Source organism: Syngnathus leptorhynchus, chromosome 19, assembly GCF_054491065.1.
Source record: "Syngnathus leptorhynchus isolate UIUO chromosome 19, UIUO_Slep, whole genome shotgun sequence".
Taxonomy (NCBI): Eukaryota; Metazoa; Chordata; class Actinopteri; order Syngnathiformes; family Syngnathidae; genus Syngnathus; species Syngnathus leptorhynchus.
Genome location: NC_141213.1, coordinates 4312957 through 4325211, shown reverse-complemented (window position 1 = coordinate 4325211; position 12255 = coordinate 4312957). Strand labels below are relative to the sequence as shown.

General features: G+C 39.6%; 1 protein-coding gene and 1 non-coding gene across 3 annotated transcripts; one reads left to right on the top strand and one right to left on the bottom strand.

Moving 5' to 3' along the window:
- Positions 1 to 1464: 1464 nt before the first annotated feature.
- Positions 1465 to 3922, bottom strand: pomp (proteasome maturation protein). Of its 2 annotated transcripts, XM_085939120.1 has the most exons (7): positions 3827 to 3922; positions 3652 to 3713; positions 2275 to 2372; positions 2108 to 2168; positions 1924 to 2025; positions 1740 to 1833; positions 1465 to 1652 (listed from the first exon to the last, which is right to left on the bottom strand). In XM_085939120.1, exons 2-7 carry the CDS (start codon positions 3655 to 3657, stop codon positions 1585 to 1587), a joined length of 429 nt encoding a protein of 142 aa, XP_085795246.1. In that variant the 5' UTR covers positions 3658 to 3713; positions 3827 to 3922; the 3' UTR covers positions 1465 to 1584. The 2 variants fall into 2 exon arrangements, with proteins under 2 accessions (XP_085795246.1, XP_085795247.1); XM_085939121.1 differs by lacking the exons at positions 3652 to 3713; positions 3827 to 3922 and adding an exon at positions 2629 to 2727.
- trnac-gca (transfer RNA cysteine (anticodon GCA)) lies at positions 2891 to 2962 on the top strand. The gene has a single exon. It is a non-coding gene; the product is annotated as a tRNA-Cys (tRNA).
- Positions 3923 to 12255: the final 8333 nt, after the last annotated feature.

The window sequence follows — 12255 nt, the reverse complement described above, 5'->3', positions numbered from 1 at the left end:
ATGACAAAGTAAAATCAATAAATTGCATGTGAGTTGGCTGATCATTCGTGTTAATTAAGACTAATCCCACTCTCAGCCAGTTGAAGTGGATCTGTGGCCATGGCAACCCACTCCCAAATGGGGAACGCCAATGAGGCCTGCTGCTGCCTCTTCACTCCCTGCAGCAGTCATTGTGATTTGTAGAGCAATTACCACGCAGCAAGAGGAAAAGGAGCACTTTTGACAAACAAGTCAGTGGCCTGTCTAATGTGCCAAATTCTCCCGGCGTCACAGCGAGAACACAACACGTGGCGGAAATGAGTCCAATGTAAATTACACCTTCTATACAGTAGGCCTTATATTGTCTATACTGGAAATGGGGTTTAATTTATTCTTATTTATTGCAGTTGTATCATTATTATATATGCAAAGTGCTTTGTTACTGTTGTGAAAGACGCTATATAAATAAAGACTATATTACATTCTTTTTTCTTTTGTGACTGGACTGAGACAGAGAAGGTGGCCTTGAGGGAATGTCTGTGTTTTCCAAAAACAGGATTATTAGATTTTTTGGGGGATTAAAATGCTTTCCAGCCACACATCAAAAGGCACTTCGGACCTCTCAACTAAGTCCCCCCCTGACAGTGACCATCTAAGAATTAATATTTGTTTGCTTCAAACCTGTTTATTGTTATTGTTTCTTGAATCAAAATGAATTGATCTAGTGATTGAATTTAGCGCAATACTGTCATCTACTGGATGCTGTTGTGAATGACATGGATGACGTCATTTGACATTTCCTGTTTATACCGGAAATGCTGTTTCCAAGAGTACTTTTTTGTGATGCACACACCATAAAAAAACGACCGTTTTGGTGTTGCTGTTTTCCGGATATCCGGCAGCTTCTCATCTGATGCAGTTACCCAGAATTCTCGATAATCCATTCCTTGAAGTATAGTTTATTTAGTTTAGAATAGGACATAATTAAACCGTAGTAAATCCATAAATTATTCAAATTGTATATTATAGAATGCATTTCTTTTAAAATAAAAATCCAGGAATTATGGCACCGGTACTCAGACTTGTACTGTTTCAATGCCGTTTATATACTGCAGCACCATTGCTCATCGTCGACTGGTCCGATGGCGGTGAGATTTCAATTGATTGCTACAGTGAGTTACAGAACCTCTACGTTTCTTCTCTCCCCTCCCTCACCGCCGACCTTGACTAGTCTTTTGGAAAAAAATTAGTCACTATAAGTTTGTTCTTGCTACTTATATTAGACATTGCTTGCAATCCATCCTCAGTGCTGCACTTTGTAATTTTTTACTTTGTGTTGTACATGCTATATAAAGATTGTATCTATTGAAGGGAAGCAGTGATACATTTGACTTGCGGAAATTAATTTATACAATCTCCAAATAAAAGTTTTGATTGATATGCCGCGAAACATCCAGAGTTGAATCAAAACAATGATATTATGGGTATTTTTAGTGACATTTATTGAAACTGCAAACCTGTTTGGAATAATAGAAAAATGATGCTAGTCACCTCAACAGTTTCATCCGATTAAAGAAACATACAATAACACAAATCCGTCATCTTCTAAAACATCCCCAGTTTGCAATCCATCATCATGTGCGGCTCACCCATCATTTCACTCTGTGTTAGGTCTGGTAAAAAAAAAAAAAAAAAAGTATGGCGGGTTAGCAATGAATATGATAGTTGTGCTTCCGTGAACGAGTTTGCGTGAACCTCACCGTTGAGGATATCCTCAAAGCCGATGGATTCATCAGTGCCTCTGAGGGTATCCAGCGCCAAGTTGGAGCTCGGTAAGAACGGCAGACGTTGGATCTGGAGCAAGAGATGAATCAAAAGGCAACATTGGAAATAAAACATGGGAAACCGCAAAAGTGCAACGTACACAAAACATCTCAACCTAACCTGTCTCGCTGCCCTATATTCCATCTGCAGCTTAAGCGGAGCGTGAAGACCTTGGATGTTTCTAAGGGTTGAGAAATTCATCTTGTCCTGGTTCAACTGGAACTGTTTTTGCCACAGAAACACATCATAGGCCACTAGAAGATCATCCAATCAACACCATCTCGCGTTATTCGAATCTACTTACATTTTTTTCCGACAGCTCCAGTGCATGGGCAGGGACGAGTTCATTCTTCACATTGTTGAAGCTAATCAGTAAATGACAAGATATACGGAATACGTATTATGAGTTTGATTTTAATCAATTCACATGCATTATTTAATAAAACCTCTATTTACTGCATATTTACTCACCCATTGCGAAGTGTATCGTGAACGCCATATGCCCCCGGTGGACACAAGCCAGTCACCGGTACGCTGGCGGTCAGTTGAGACTGGAAACCTCGAGAATTCTGTTATTCATTTGTTAATATGTTATGGAAAAAAACCCGCACACAAATATTTCAATGTTATGGGAAGCAATGGGTATTTTAAACGCTAGCTAACGAGCACTAGCTGCAATGACTAATCACATTCACAATTGAGGACTGCAGCGATTATGGCGACAGAAAACCCCGCATATCATAAATGTAAAAACAGAGATAATATTAGGTATCGTATTTGTATTTTCACTTTACATTAACGACAACAAAAAGAAACTCGACGTACCATTTCGATCGCGACTTGTAGTTTCGATCAAATACAGGGAAATGCGTCGCATTTTTATGACGCCACAACCGGGAGATACGTCACGGATGATGCGTCAAGTTATTTTTCTAACGTTTCTCGAATATTAGCACCAGACTGGGATTTTTTTACATGATTATTTTTTGTTATCGTTGAGAATTATTTGGTGCTTTATTTAATACATTGCGACCTCAACAAATGTGTTATGTTTAAATAATAAACACTGTACCTAGTTATTCGGTCAGGGGGTATAGCTCAGTGGTAGAGCATTTGACTGCAGATCAAGAGGTCCCCGGTTCAAATCCGGGTGCCCCCTCGTTTTATAATTTTCAAAAGGACACAGCCCAAATTTGTTCATGTACATAATAAAATAAGTATCTAATAAATTAATCGGGCGTAACACAACTGTGTTTTTGTGCTTTTTAAATGCATCAAAGCGCATCAACAATGGCATTCATCAGCAGAGGGCAGTATGAAGCTACAAGTTACTTGTTCCACATTTATATAAAAGGCTCATTTCCCAATAATAATCATCTATACAGGTATTGATTCATAATTCAGCACTCAACACCCCATCATGACAATTTGGAGGGGGAAAAGTAAGAATTAAGAAATCACATGTAGACTATTTTTCACGGCCTTTGCCACCAAGGTTCCAATTGAGCACCTGTGCTTAAATCAATTAACTGAACATGATCCGGTTTGGCGCACGCATACCTAAATAAGAATCCATAAGTGACAGTGCACAAATGTTAGAGCACAAACCAAGAAGATACTCAATTGCATTGTTTTTATTATTTTGGCACCCATGCATCAATTTCAAGCCCATCTGGACTTCAAAAGCCAAATGAGGTCACCCACGTGAGGCCAAAAATACACGCAATCATTTACAACATTCCAAATTCCATGTACATTGTTACACACGGTATGTACACACATTAACGTTGACGTCATCTTGCTAAGTTTCATAATGTCGAGAGGCGCGCACACAACAAAACCACTCACGGACATTGAAGATCCAGTCACGCACGGACACACAATTTCCTCTGCAATCTCAGCTCATTGGCCTAAAGAGTGCCAAGTGAATTTATGATGAAAAGCCAAAGTCGAGGTGGCGGGGGTATTCACAAACCTAAAGCTATGAGCTGCCTGAGGAAATCAGGTCACAAGAGTCACTGACCTCCTTTGAATCTCTTAATATGCTGCCGCTTTATCACGGTGGTCTCGGAGGTGTGGAACTCGGAACGTCTGCAAGGTAGCTATGCAATATTGTGTGTCTGTGTGTGTCACACGTGTGCAGCTCATAACATATTTGAGAGTAACACCCAGCATTTTTTTTTCCAATCTTCTTTTCCCTCATGTCATGTGATGATTAGAGTGGCCCGAGTCCAGACTGAAGCTTTGAATTACAGCCAGCGGCATCCATTATGTCATCACCTAGTTTGGGATTTTGCACATTTAAAAGGACAAAAATGAATTTAATATAGTCCAATTTGCACAGGTAAAATGTGAGCATCGAAGAAGGAAATGTCGAGAAAATCATCCAGTGACCAAGGAAAGGAAGGCAGCCATGTGATTTTTATGATGAAAACAACCCAGCATATATTTTTCTGTAATTTTTTTTTATTTTATTTTGTTGGACATTGAATCAGACAGCTTATCAGGAGTATTTAATTCCCCGAAATATCAAAAGGTTGTAGGTATTCTTCTGCAAATGAGAAAGTGGCTGTGACAAGCGGGGTCACCATGTGACATTTGGACAATTCTCTTTATCTTTTCATGATCATCTGATTTTATGCCCACAAATACAATTTGTAAGTACATCAAACATCTCTCATACTATTTATCGAATATACAGATCAAATCGCAGCATGCAACTAGAATAGCTCCTAATCACGTCTTAGTGTTCACATCAGGAGTCCAGTGAAAGATCGTCAGCAATCAGGAGATGTTCGAGTGTTGAATTTTAACTACAGGTGGAGATTATACGCAGATATTTATAGACACGGTGAAGTCTTTAAGGGTTATTACTTGAATTTGAATTTTGAACGGTCTAATTTCATCTCACATAGTCATTTGTGCCTGCTGTGTATTTCCAATTTTTTGTTATATTTCCTCTTCACATTTTTGGATATCATTCACTCTTGCTTTCAACAAATGTCCATTATTTTTAGCAGCCTGAGTCATGACTTCCTTCATTGTTCTTTTGGATTAACACATTTGTTTGAAACTGGAGGAGGTTTGAGAAATAAAATTATTTGGTTGTCTGAAATGTTTGTTTTATCCTCATCTGGAATTCAGCTATCGTGTGAATAACGTTAAGAATAAATCATCACAATGTGTCCACTCATACATAGACCACAATTTTTTATTTATTTATTTTTTTTAAACCCGCTTTTTTTTTTTGCCAAACAGCTCAGCAGTTTTGCTCTTTCGGGCTTTTGTATATGCTGACACGCATCCATGCATGGCTCTCATCGCACACAAACTGCTGATGTCATCAAGTTCTGCAAATGGCATTAGAATGTCCATCATACATACAATACTGTAATCTCTAAACTGTCACACGATAATGCAACTGTAGAAAAATAGAGGACAAAGAAAGATTATGTATATTATTGTGGCTTAATGGATAGAGACCACACATTGTGTTCATGCATGCCGCAATCATAGTATGGCAGCCATTATGCTGTTTTGGTTTGATAGGAAAAACAGGTGAGGAATCCCAAATGTAGTTTCTTGCAAGTATAAATATATTTATGATGATGGATGAATGGAGGAAAGGGGAGGGGGGGGGGGCTACATCTACTTTTTGGAAGAATTTAGTGGAGATGAATTGTGAGGTTAACCAGATGGCCGAATTCACATCCGGTTTATTAATCCAATGATGCTCTGCTTCAATCTGCCTTTTATGTTTGATTGTTCATGAATGCATTCATAATTTAATACATTTCTCGCTCATTAAGCGTCTTTAACAAACAGCTCGGTATTGCATCGATGTAAAATTAGAATTGAATGTTAACAGTAATCAGTTAACAGCAATATTCTTGGCACCAAATATTCCAAACATATTCCCAAGCGGCCCCGCGTGAGAGTTTCAAATCTTGCAAAATGCAAAATAATTTGCTTTGATGTAATCTCCTGGCAATTAATTCCTCAAAATAAATCAATAAATAAAAAAACATCTAAACATATTCAAATGAGCGTCTGTATTGATGTGCTTTACATCATCGAGAAATAAGCAATTATCGGTTTATTAAAGCAGATCATCCCCTTTTTTTTTTTTTTTTTTTGTCTCCTAATGGCACTCCAAGGTTGTTATTGTTGTGAAAGCTTCTTCAACAGCAGCTATACGTCCCAGTGGGAGATCTGCCAGTCGGGCTGATACAATTAATTAAAGTGGTTGGAGGCTGCTTTTTCTCATAAAATCCACCCGTACCATAACGAATGACACTTTTCGAGGTCATTTTTGTTAAGTGATCCAAGTTAGGCTCGATTTTTTGATGTAAATATATACATGAAGGAGGACGGGAAAAATTATAGTCGGTCACCATAACATGAAGAACATTGAGACATGCCAAGTCTGGAGGAACTATCAGAAGAAAATGACTGCTATTTGGAAGATTTCGTAGAAAAGGGTGACACATATTATTTTCTTGACTTGACATTTCTACAAAATGATTCACGTTCCATATTTAGTGCCTATTCCATTTAATGCCATTTTCAACATTGATTTATTAAGTGTCGGAAATGCCAGGCATTGTTCCGTTCTCTTTAGCGCCATATTTTCCACGAGTGGGGGGAAAAAAGTAAATATATATATATATGATCATGCTCTGTTTTGCTTTACCTAACAAAATGTCCACTTTGTGTACCATTTCGTCCACTACTCAACCAAAATCCATCAGACACGTCGGCTCGCCGTGCAAGAGGTCATCTGATCCCAGCAGGTAGATTTGGACTCATTATTCCACATCCTGACACACACGCATTTACACACTTCAACACAATGCCTTAACAGCAGGAGCAAGCGAGCACAACCTCTGAGCATAAACTGTCTCATTACCGTACTTTCCCCATCTGAGCAGAAACCAACGCGAACGGACACCGGTCGTCGTTATCCGCGGGTCACTGGGTTGTGACCTCACATGGGAACTGTGACGGCCAAAAAGAAAGCCTGATGGGATTTAAAATAACTACAGGATTTTGTTTGTGACTCTCTAGCTGGAAAGAGGTTGGAGCTTTTGCAGAGCAGCAATAAAACGGTTTACATTCAGACAAAAAAAAAGATGCGCTTCGAAATCCGCCTACTCAAATCAAAACGTCTGAGCCAAACGTGTCGCTTTAAGGATTACGTTCCCATACGCAAAAGTGACGTCTGTTTTATGACTTGTTTGTCCAGTAAAGCTGAAATATTAAATAAACAACAAGTCCATCTTGCCACAAAGTGAATATGCCACCATAAAAGGGCAAGAAAAAAAAAGTGATCCCATATTACAGAACACCAAGACAGAAGTTCAAATCACAGCAGAAGAACAAAACATAAGCTATAGTAAAAAAAAAAAAAAAAAAGAAATCTAGCAAATTCCACACTAATCACATTTGTCACATCCAAGGAGCTTGTTTATAAAATATTTCCATGATCTGCCTCACTTCTCTTTCATTCCTTAAGCTGTTTCAAAGCCAATTCTACTGTATCGAAGATAACAGAAGCGTATCTGTCTTATGATTTAAGACGGCAATATGCTGACCTGCATCCATATAAAAATTTGCATTTATAACCCTTTCCATTTCGTCATTTATCTCTGCGCGGTTGTGATTGATGTTTTTAATAAGAACGTATGTCCTGAGGGTGAAAACTAAAAAAAAAAAAAAATCTCAAATCAGAGGCAGGCATATCTATAACCTGGTACGTAAACCTTTTATCACGGCCTGAACTTAAACGACTTTCTTTCAAGCGGCGTCCTGTTTCCCAGAAAATGTTTTGTAAACGGGCGAGTAAGACATTATGGTTCCTGCCTTTGTGTCTCAATGTGCTTTAATTGTGCAAGCAAAACGGTGTCGTTTCAGAGAGCAACTCGGGTCAAGTGTGGGTTGACCCGCCCGAGGAAAAGGCAAGGTAAATAATTAGCTTTTATAGACTTTACCACAACACGGCCGACTAAAATGACTCCGATGCTTGTTATGTCACAACAAGATAATTTATAATGGCCCAATGTGAATAATATTTTTTTTTTTTTTTTCCCCTTCCTCACAAAATTGCAACTTTGGACCATAAAGTTGTACCACAAAGACAAAGTTTTTGCAACTTTCTGGTGATTTATTTTATGTGACATTTCAATTCCAAACCAAAGAGTAATTGCAGTGGCTTTGCAGGCTGCCCCGTGGTGAATACCAACAACCGATGGCACCGTGACTTTCTTTCTGCCTGAGCTTGGCCTTAAAGAGTGCCGTGACAAGTGGGAGGCCTTTAATTCACACAAGTCACACAAACACGCAGAACCGGTACATTAGGTCTGCTCGAGGTCAGTGATCTGATGGAATTTCTTGATGCAGCCCCTTATATGTGTGTTTTTTTTTTTCTTTTCTCAATCCAACCATGTTATGTAACTTATGTCAAGTTTTCCTCATTAATGCCGCCAAGATAAAACATAAAGCCAACATCACAGTGCATATTTAAAAAATCCCAAGCCAAGAAGTGAACGTCTGAAGATACGTTGATCAGTTATGCGAGGGGAAATTGAGCACAACAGTTGTGATCAGATCATTTGCTGACAGTATAATCGCCACGCCAATTAGAATTAGCCTCCTCGATGCATCCATCCAATACGTCAATCAATAAGTAATCTTCACAAACACATTGACCATTTAAAATGGCAAGCCTCTTATATAAGCTTTTTTTTTTTTTTTTTGCCTGACATCAAGTTTACGTTCTCTTATATAAGTTTATGCTATTACGCGTGTCGATTAGAAGGTCATGAGCACCGAATTTCCTCACTTTTGTCTCTCATGGGGTCATACTGAGGCCAGAACGGTTAATAATGCTAATGCACTACTCAAGCGTGACCGACACAATGCTTGAAAACGTGTTGGATTGTCATGCGGGCGTCTGCAGCGCCAAATGAAATGTCTGCAAATTGTTTGTGTCGGGTGGTTTAGTTCCACTTGACTGAAAAGATGAGCAGCTATTCAGTTTGGGGATCTGCATTGCTTAAAAATGATTTTTGCATTTTCAGGAGGGAAGTCACACCAAAAAATCCCCCCCCCCCCCCCAAAAAAAAGAAAGAGTCAGAAGCATCCCCAACAAATTTTGCACCAGTGATATTTTTTTTTTTCCAGATGTCCGCCATATTTGGGACAGTTGGCACGAAAGCACCAGATGTGCTTGTGCGTATGACCTCATTTCATTTACGCTTGCGCTTACCGTTGCTAGGTTACAAAATCCTTTTCTAAAACTACCACGCAGGTTAAATGAAGTAGATTCCCATGCATGGCATAGACTCACAAAATCTCCATCGATTAAAAACGATGACCTATATCCAGTACGATTGCGTCACGATCGCAATTCTAATCAAACGATGGAAAGGACAGTCAAGTGATGACGTTTTGGAAAAAGTCAATAACCCAAGCATAAAGTTCAAAGGGTAAAAATGGGATGCTTGATTTTCCATCATCCTAAATAATATTCAAGTAGTCTCATTAACACGTGACATCATAAATGGACCGAGCTCCATATTGGTCAGGGGGGGGGGCGGGGCTAGTAAAACAGCGTGGGACCCCTGTGGAAGATTCACGGGGGTCCATTGTGTTTCTCTGGTGAAATCCTCCGGGCAGGATGCAGGCCAGTGCTCAACGCAAACAGCATTATCTTTGTGTATACACAACACATCTCCACAGGACCTTTAGCCCAAACATTAGATAAAGCCAAACATCCTTCCCAACAACTGGAATACAGTAGGGAGAGACAAACGGAAATATAAGCAGGTCAAATTTCTGCCAGTGGTTGTAAAAGACAGAATGAAGCATATTGTGGCGGCTAGACTGAATATTACAACAGTCATTATTCATTGATGGCTTCCACATGATAAATAAACAAGGATAAACACAATCCGCCAATAAGAGGTCAACGGAATGGGTGATTCCCCCCCTGAGGGGGGGAGATCTGCGTCACGTCTTGAGATGACAAGACATGCCATCAAATACGGTTAAAAAAAAAAAAATGACTTTTTGTTTATCCGGCAACACCTCGTTGGCCCGAAGGGAAATTTTTTCCATTCTTTCCGCTCGCTATGTCATAAAATGAATGCGTATGACTGAGGGTGAGTTTGCAGTCTCGGGAGTGTTTCATAAGTTGTGAAAATGAGACTATTGTTCCATGCTAAACGTTCTGAATGTCCAACGTCACGATGAGGCTTTTCTGTATAACTGCCATTAAAAATCATTTTCATGCATTTTTAAAAATCAGCTACACTGCATCTTGAGCGAATTCGTCTGTGACCACCGCCGCATCGGCGCAGCCCTCCCTCTCTCAGATCCCCCCCAGCCGAAACTGGCCTGTGAAATCCCCCTGCTCAGGATTACGCCAGCCACAAAAAATGAAACTTCAACTCAGTAAACCGTACAGTTTGACCTTGTTTTCCCATCTGCAGTCTTGTTGCTGCACTCCCCTCTCAATAATTCAGAGCGCTGTCCAATTCTTGCTCAGCATGCTTGTTGTGAACACTGTACATCCATTTAACTGTCAGCAATTGTTCAGTGGGAAAACGTTCACACCCAGCCCGAGATGATTTTGGTGAACGTGCAGTATCATTTGTGCTGCCACTTTTATGAATACCTTCAAACAAGACTATGAATGCAACAAATATTTCTTCTTCTATTCCATTATGTTGAATGTCCCCACTGAGGGACAATTGAAGAACTTTTGTCTCTTCCTCTTTATGAACTTGGTTTTCCGGCTCCAAAATCCAACCAAACTGATGGATGTTTATGTTTTTCCTCAATTATACAGTAATATCAGCCTCAAAAATTCCATTTTCTTCTTCAAGGACGCCTGTCACACGCCAATGAAGACCAATGTTTGTCCTCTCAGCATAAATGCCACTCAGCACAACATCAGCTCTTTAAAAAGGATCATGCATGAGAAAGCTCATGGCATTTTTCTCATTATTCTTAACAACCTTGAGCCCACGATGCATGTTAAGATCCGTAAAGTAGCCCATCACACAACTTCTCACAGGTCGCAAATGAGGGATTTATTTAATGAGCTTACACATCATAGCTGTCACTTGGCTTCACATCTGCTGGTTGCTTGGTAACAGATGTTTAATGAGGCTTTTATTGGACGATGAGAAGTGAAGTGACAGATGGATGTGTATTGTTTGCATAACCATGGTGACTAAGGACACTTGCTTTGAGAGCGAGAGATGTAAAAAAAAAATACAGTCGCTCGATATTCCCTAGTTGCGTTAAAGCATAAAAAAAACATATATATATGAAATTATGGAAGTAATGGCTTTCAGGGGCCTGATGGATTTTTTTATGCTTGTCCTCGCTCATATATTGCAATCATGGCGTCCCTGCCGGAAGGCTTGCAATATGTGCCACTGTGAGGTCCATTTAGGTGCCTGCAAATAAATCAAACCCACTTTTGCATTCCACTGAGAAAGTCTTTCCTCTCAAATAATAGACTCTCCGGCGCTGTATGACTGCATGATGTCATAGGAAATCTTGTTTATTAAAATAGTTCAAGTGTTTGCCTGGTGCATTGTCTGAGGTCAACGGCGGTGTGACTGCTTAAGATGCGCGTGTGGCTAGCCAGTTCTTCCGCCAACAGGTTGATAAACTGTATGGAAGTGGTTAGCATGGTAACGTGTAAACAGGAATAGACAACTGGAGGGAACTCTGCTTTTAGAAAAATCCTTCTATGATTCCATTTTTGTACTTTCGGGCCACAGGAAGCAACACACACAATACAACAAAGTGTGTAATGTCAACCGGAAAAGTGAAACTGACTTCTGAGGAGAACAAAATATTTTGCAGATTAATATTGTGGATCAGGAAAAAGCCGGGTTAGAATAAAAGTAGTCACTGACAGATAAATACATTATTTTCACTCACTTTATGTTTATAATATCAGTGATATACTGTGTCATCTTAATGTAGGAGAGCAACTTATATATACGGAACATGGTGAACAATTTTAAGAGGAAAACAACAAAGAACATAACATAGCCACTAGCTTGTTAGTCCGAGTGGTAAAACACATCTGAAGTAACCAAATTGCATAATCTGTGCATTAGCATGTGTGTGTGTGTGTGTGTGTGTGTAAGTAAAAGAGAGAGACCGAGTCCAGCTGTGTGATGACCGGGGGAGTCCGACAGAGAGGGCCACTCGGGTCACTGGGGGAAAGGAGAAGCAAGGAGGAGGAGGATGAGGAGGAGGGAAAGACAAATATGAGAATAGTGAAAGCATGAAACACGATTTGAGGGAAATCAATTCATGTCAACATAGCCAAACATGAACGTAAACGTGATGCATGTTTCGGTGAGCATTTTGGTAAGTAGTGGTTGGTGCCTCAAAGAAAGGTCAACTGAATTTACAAATATTTAT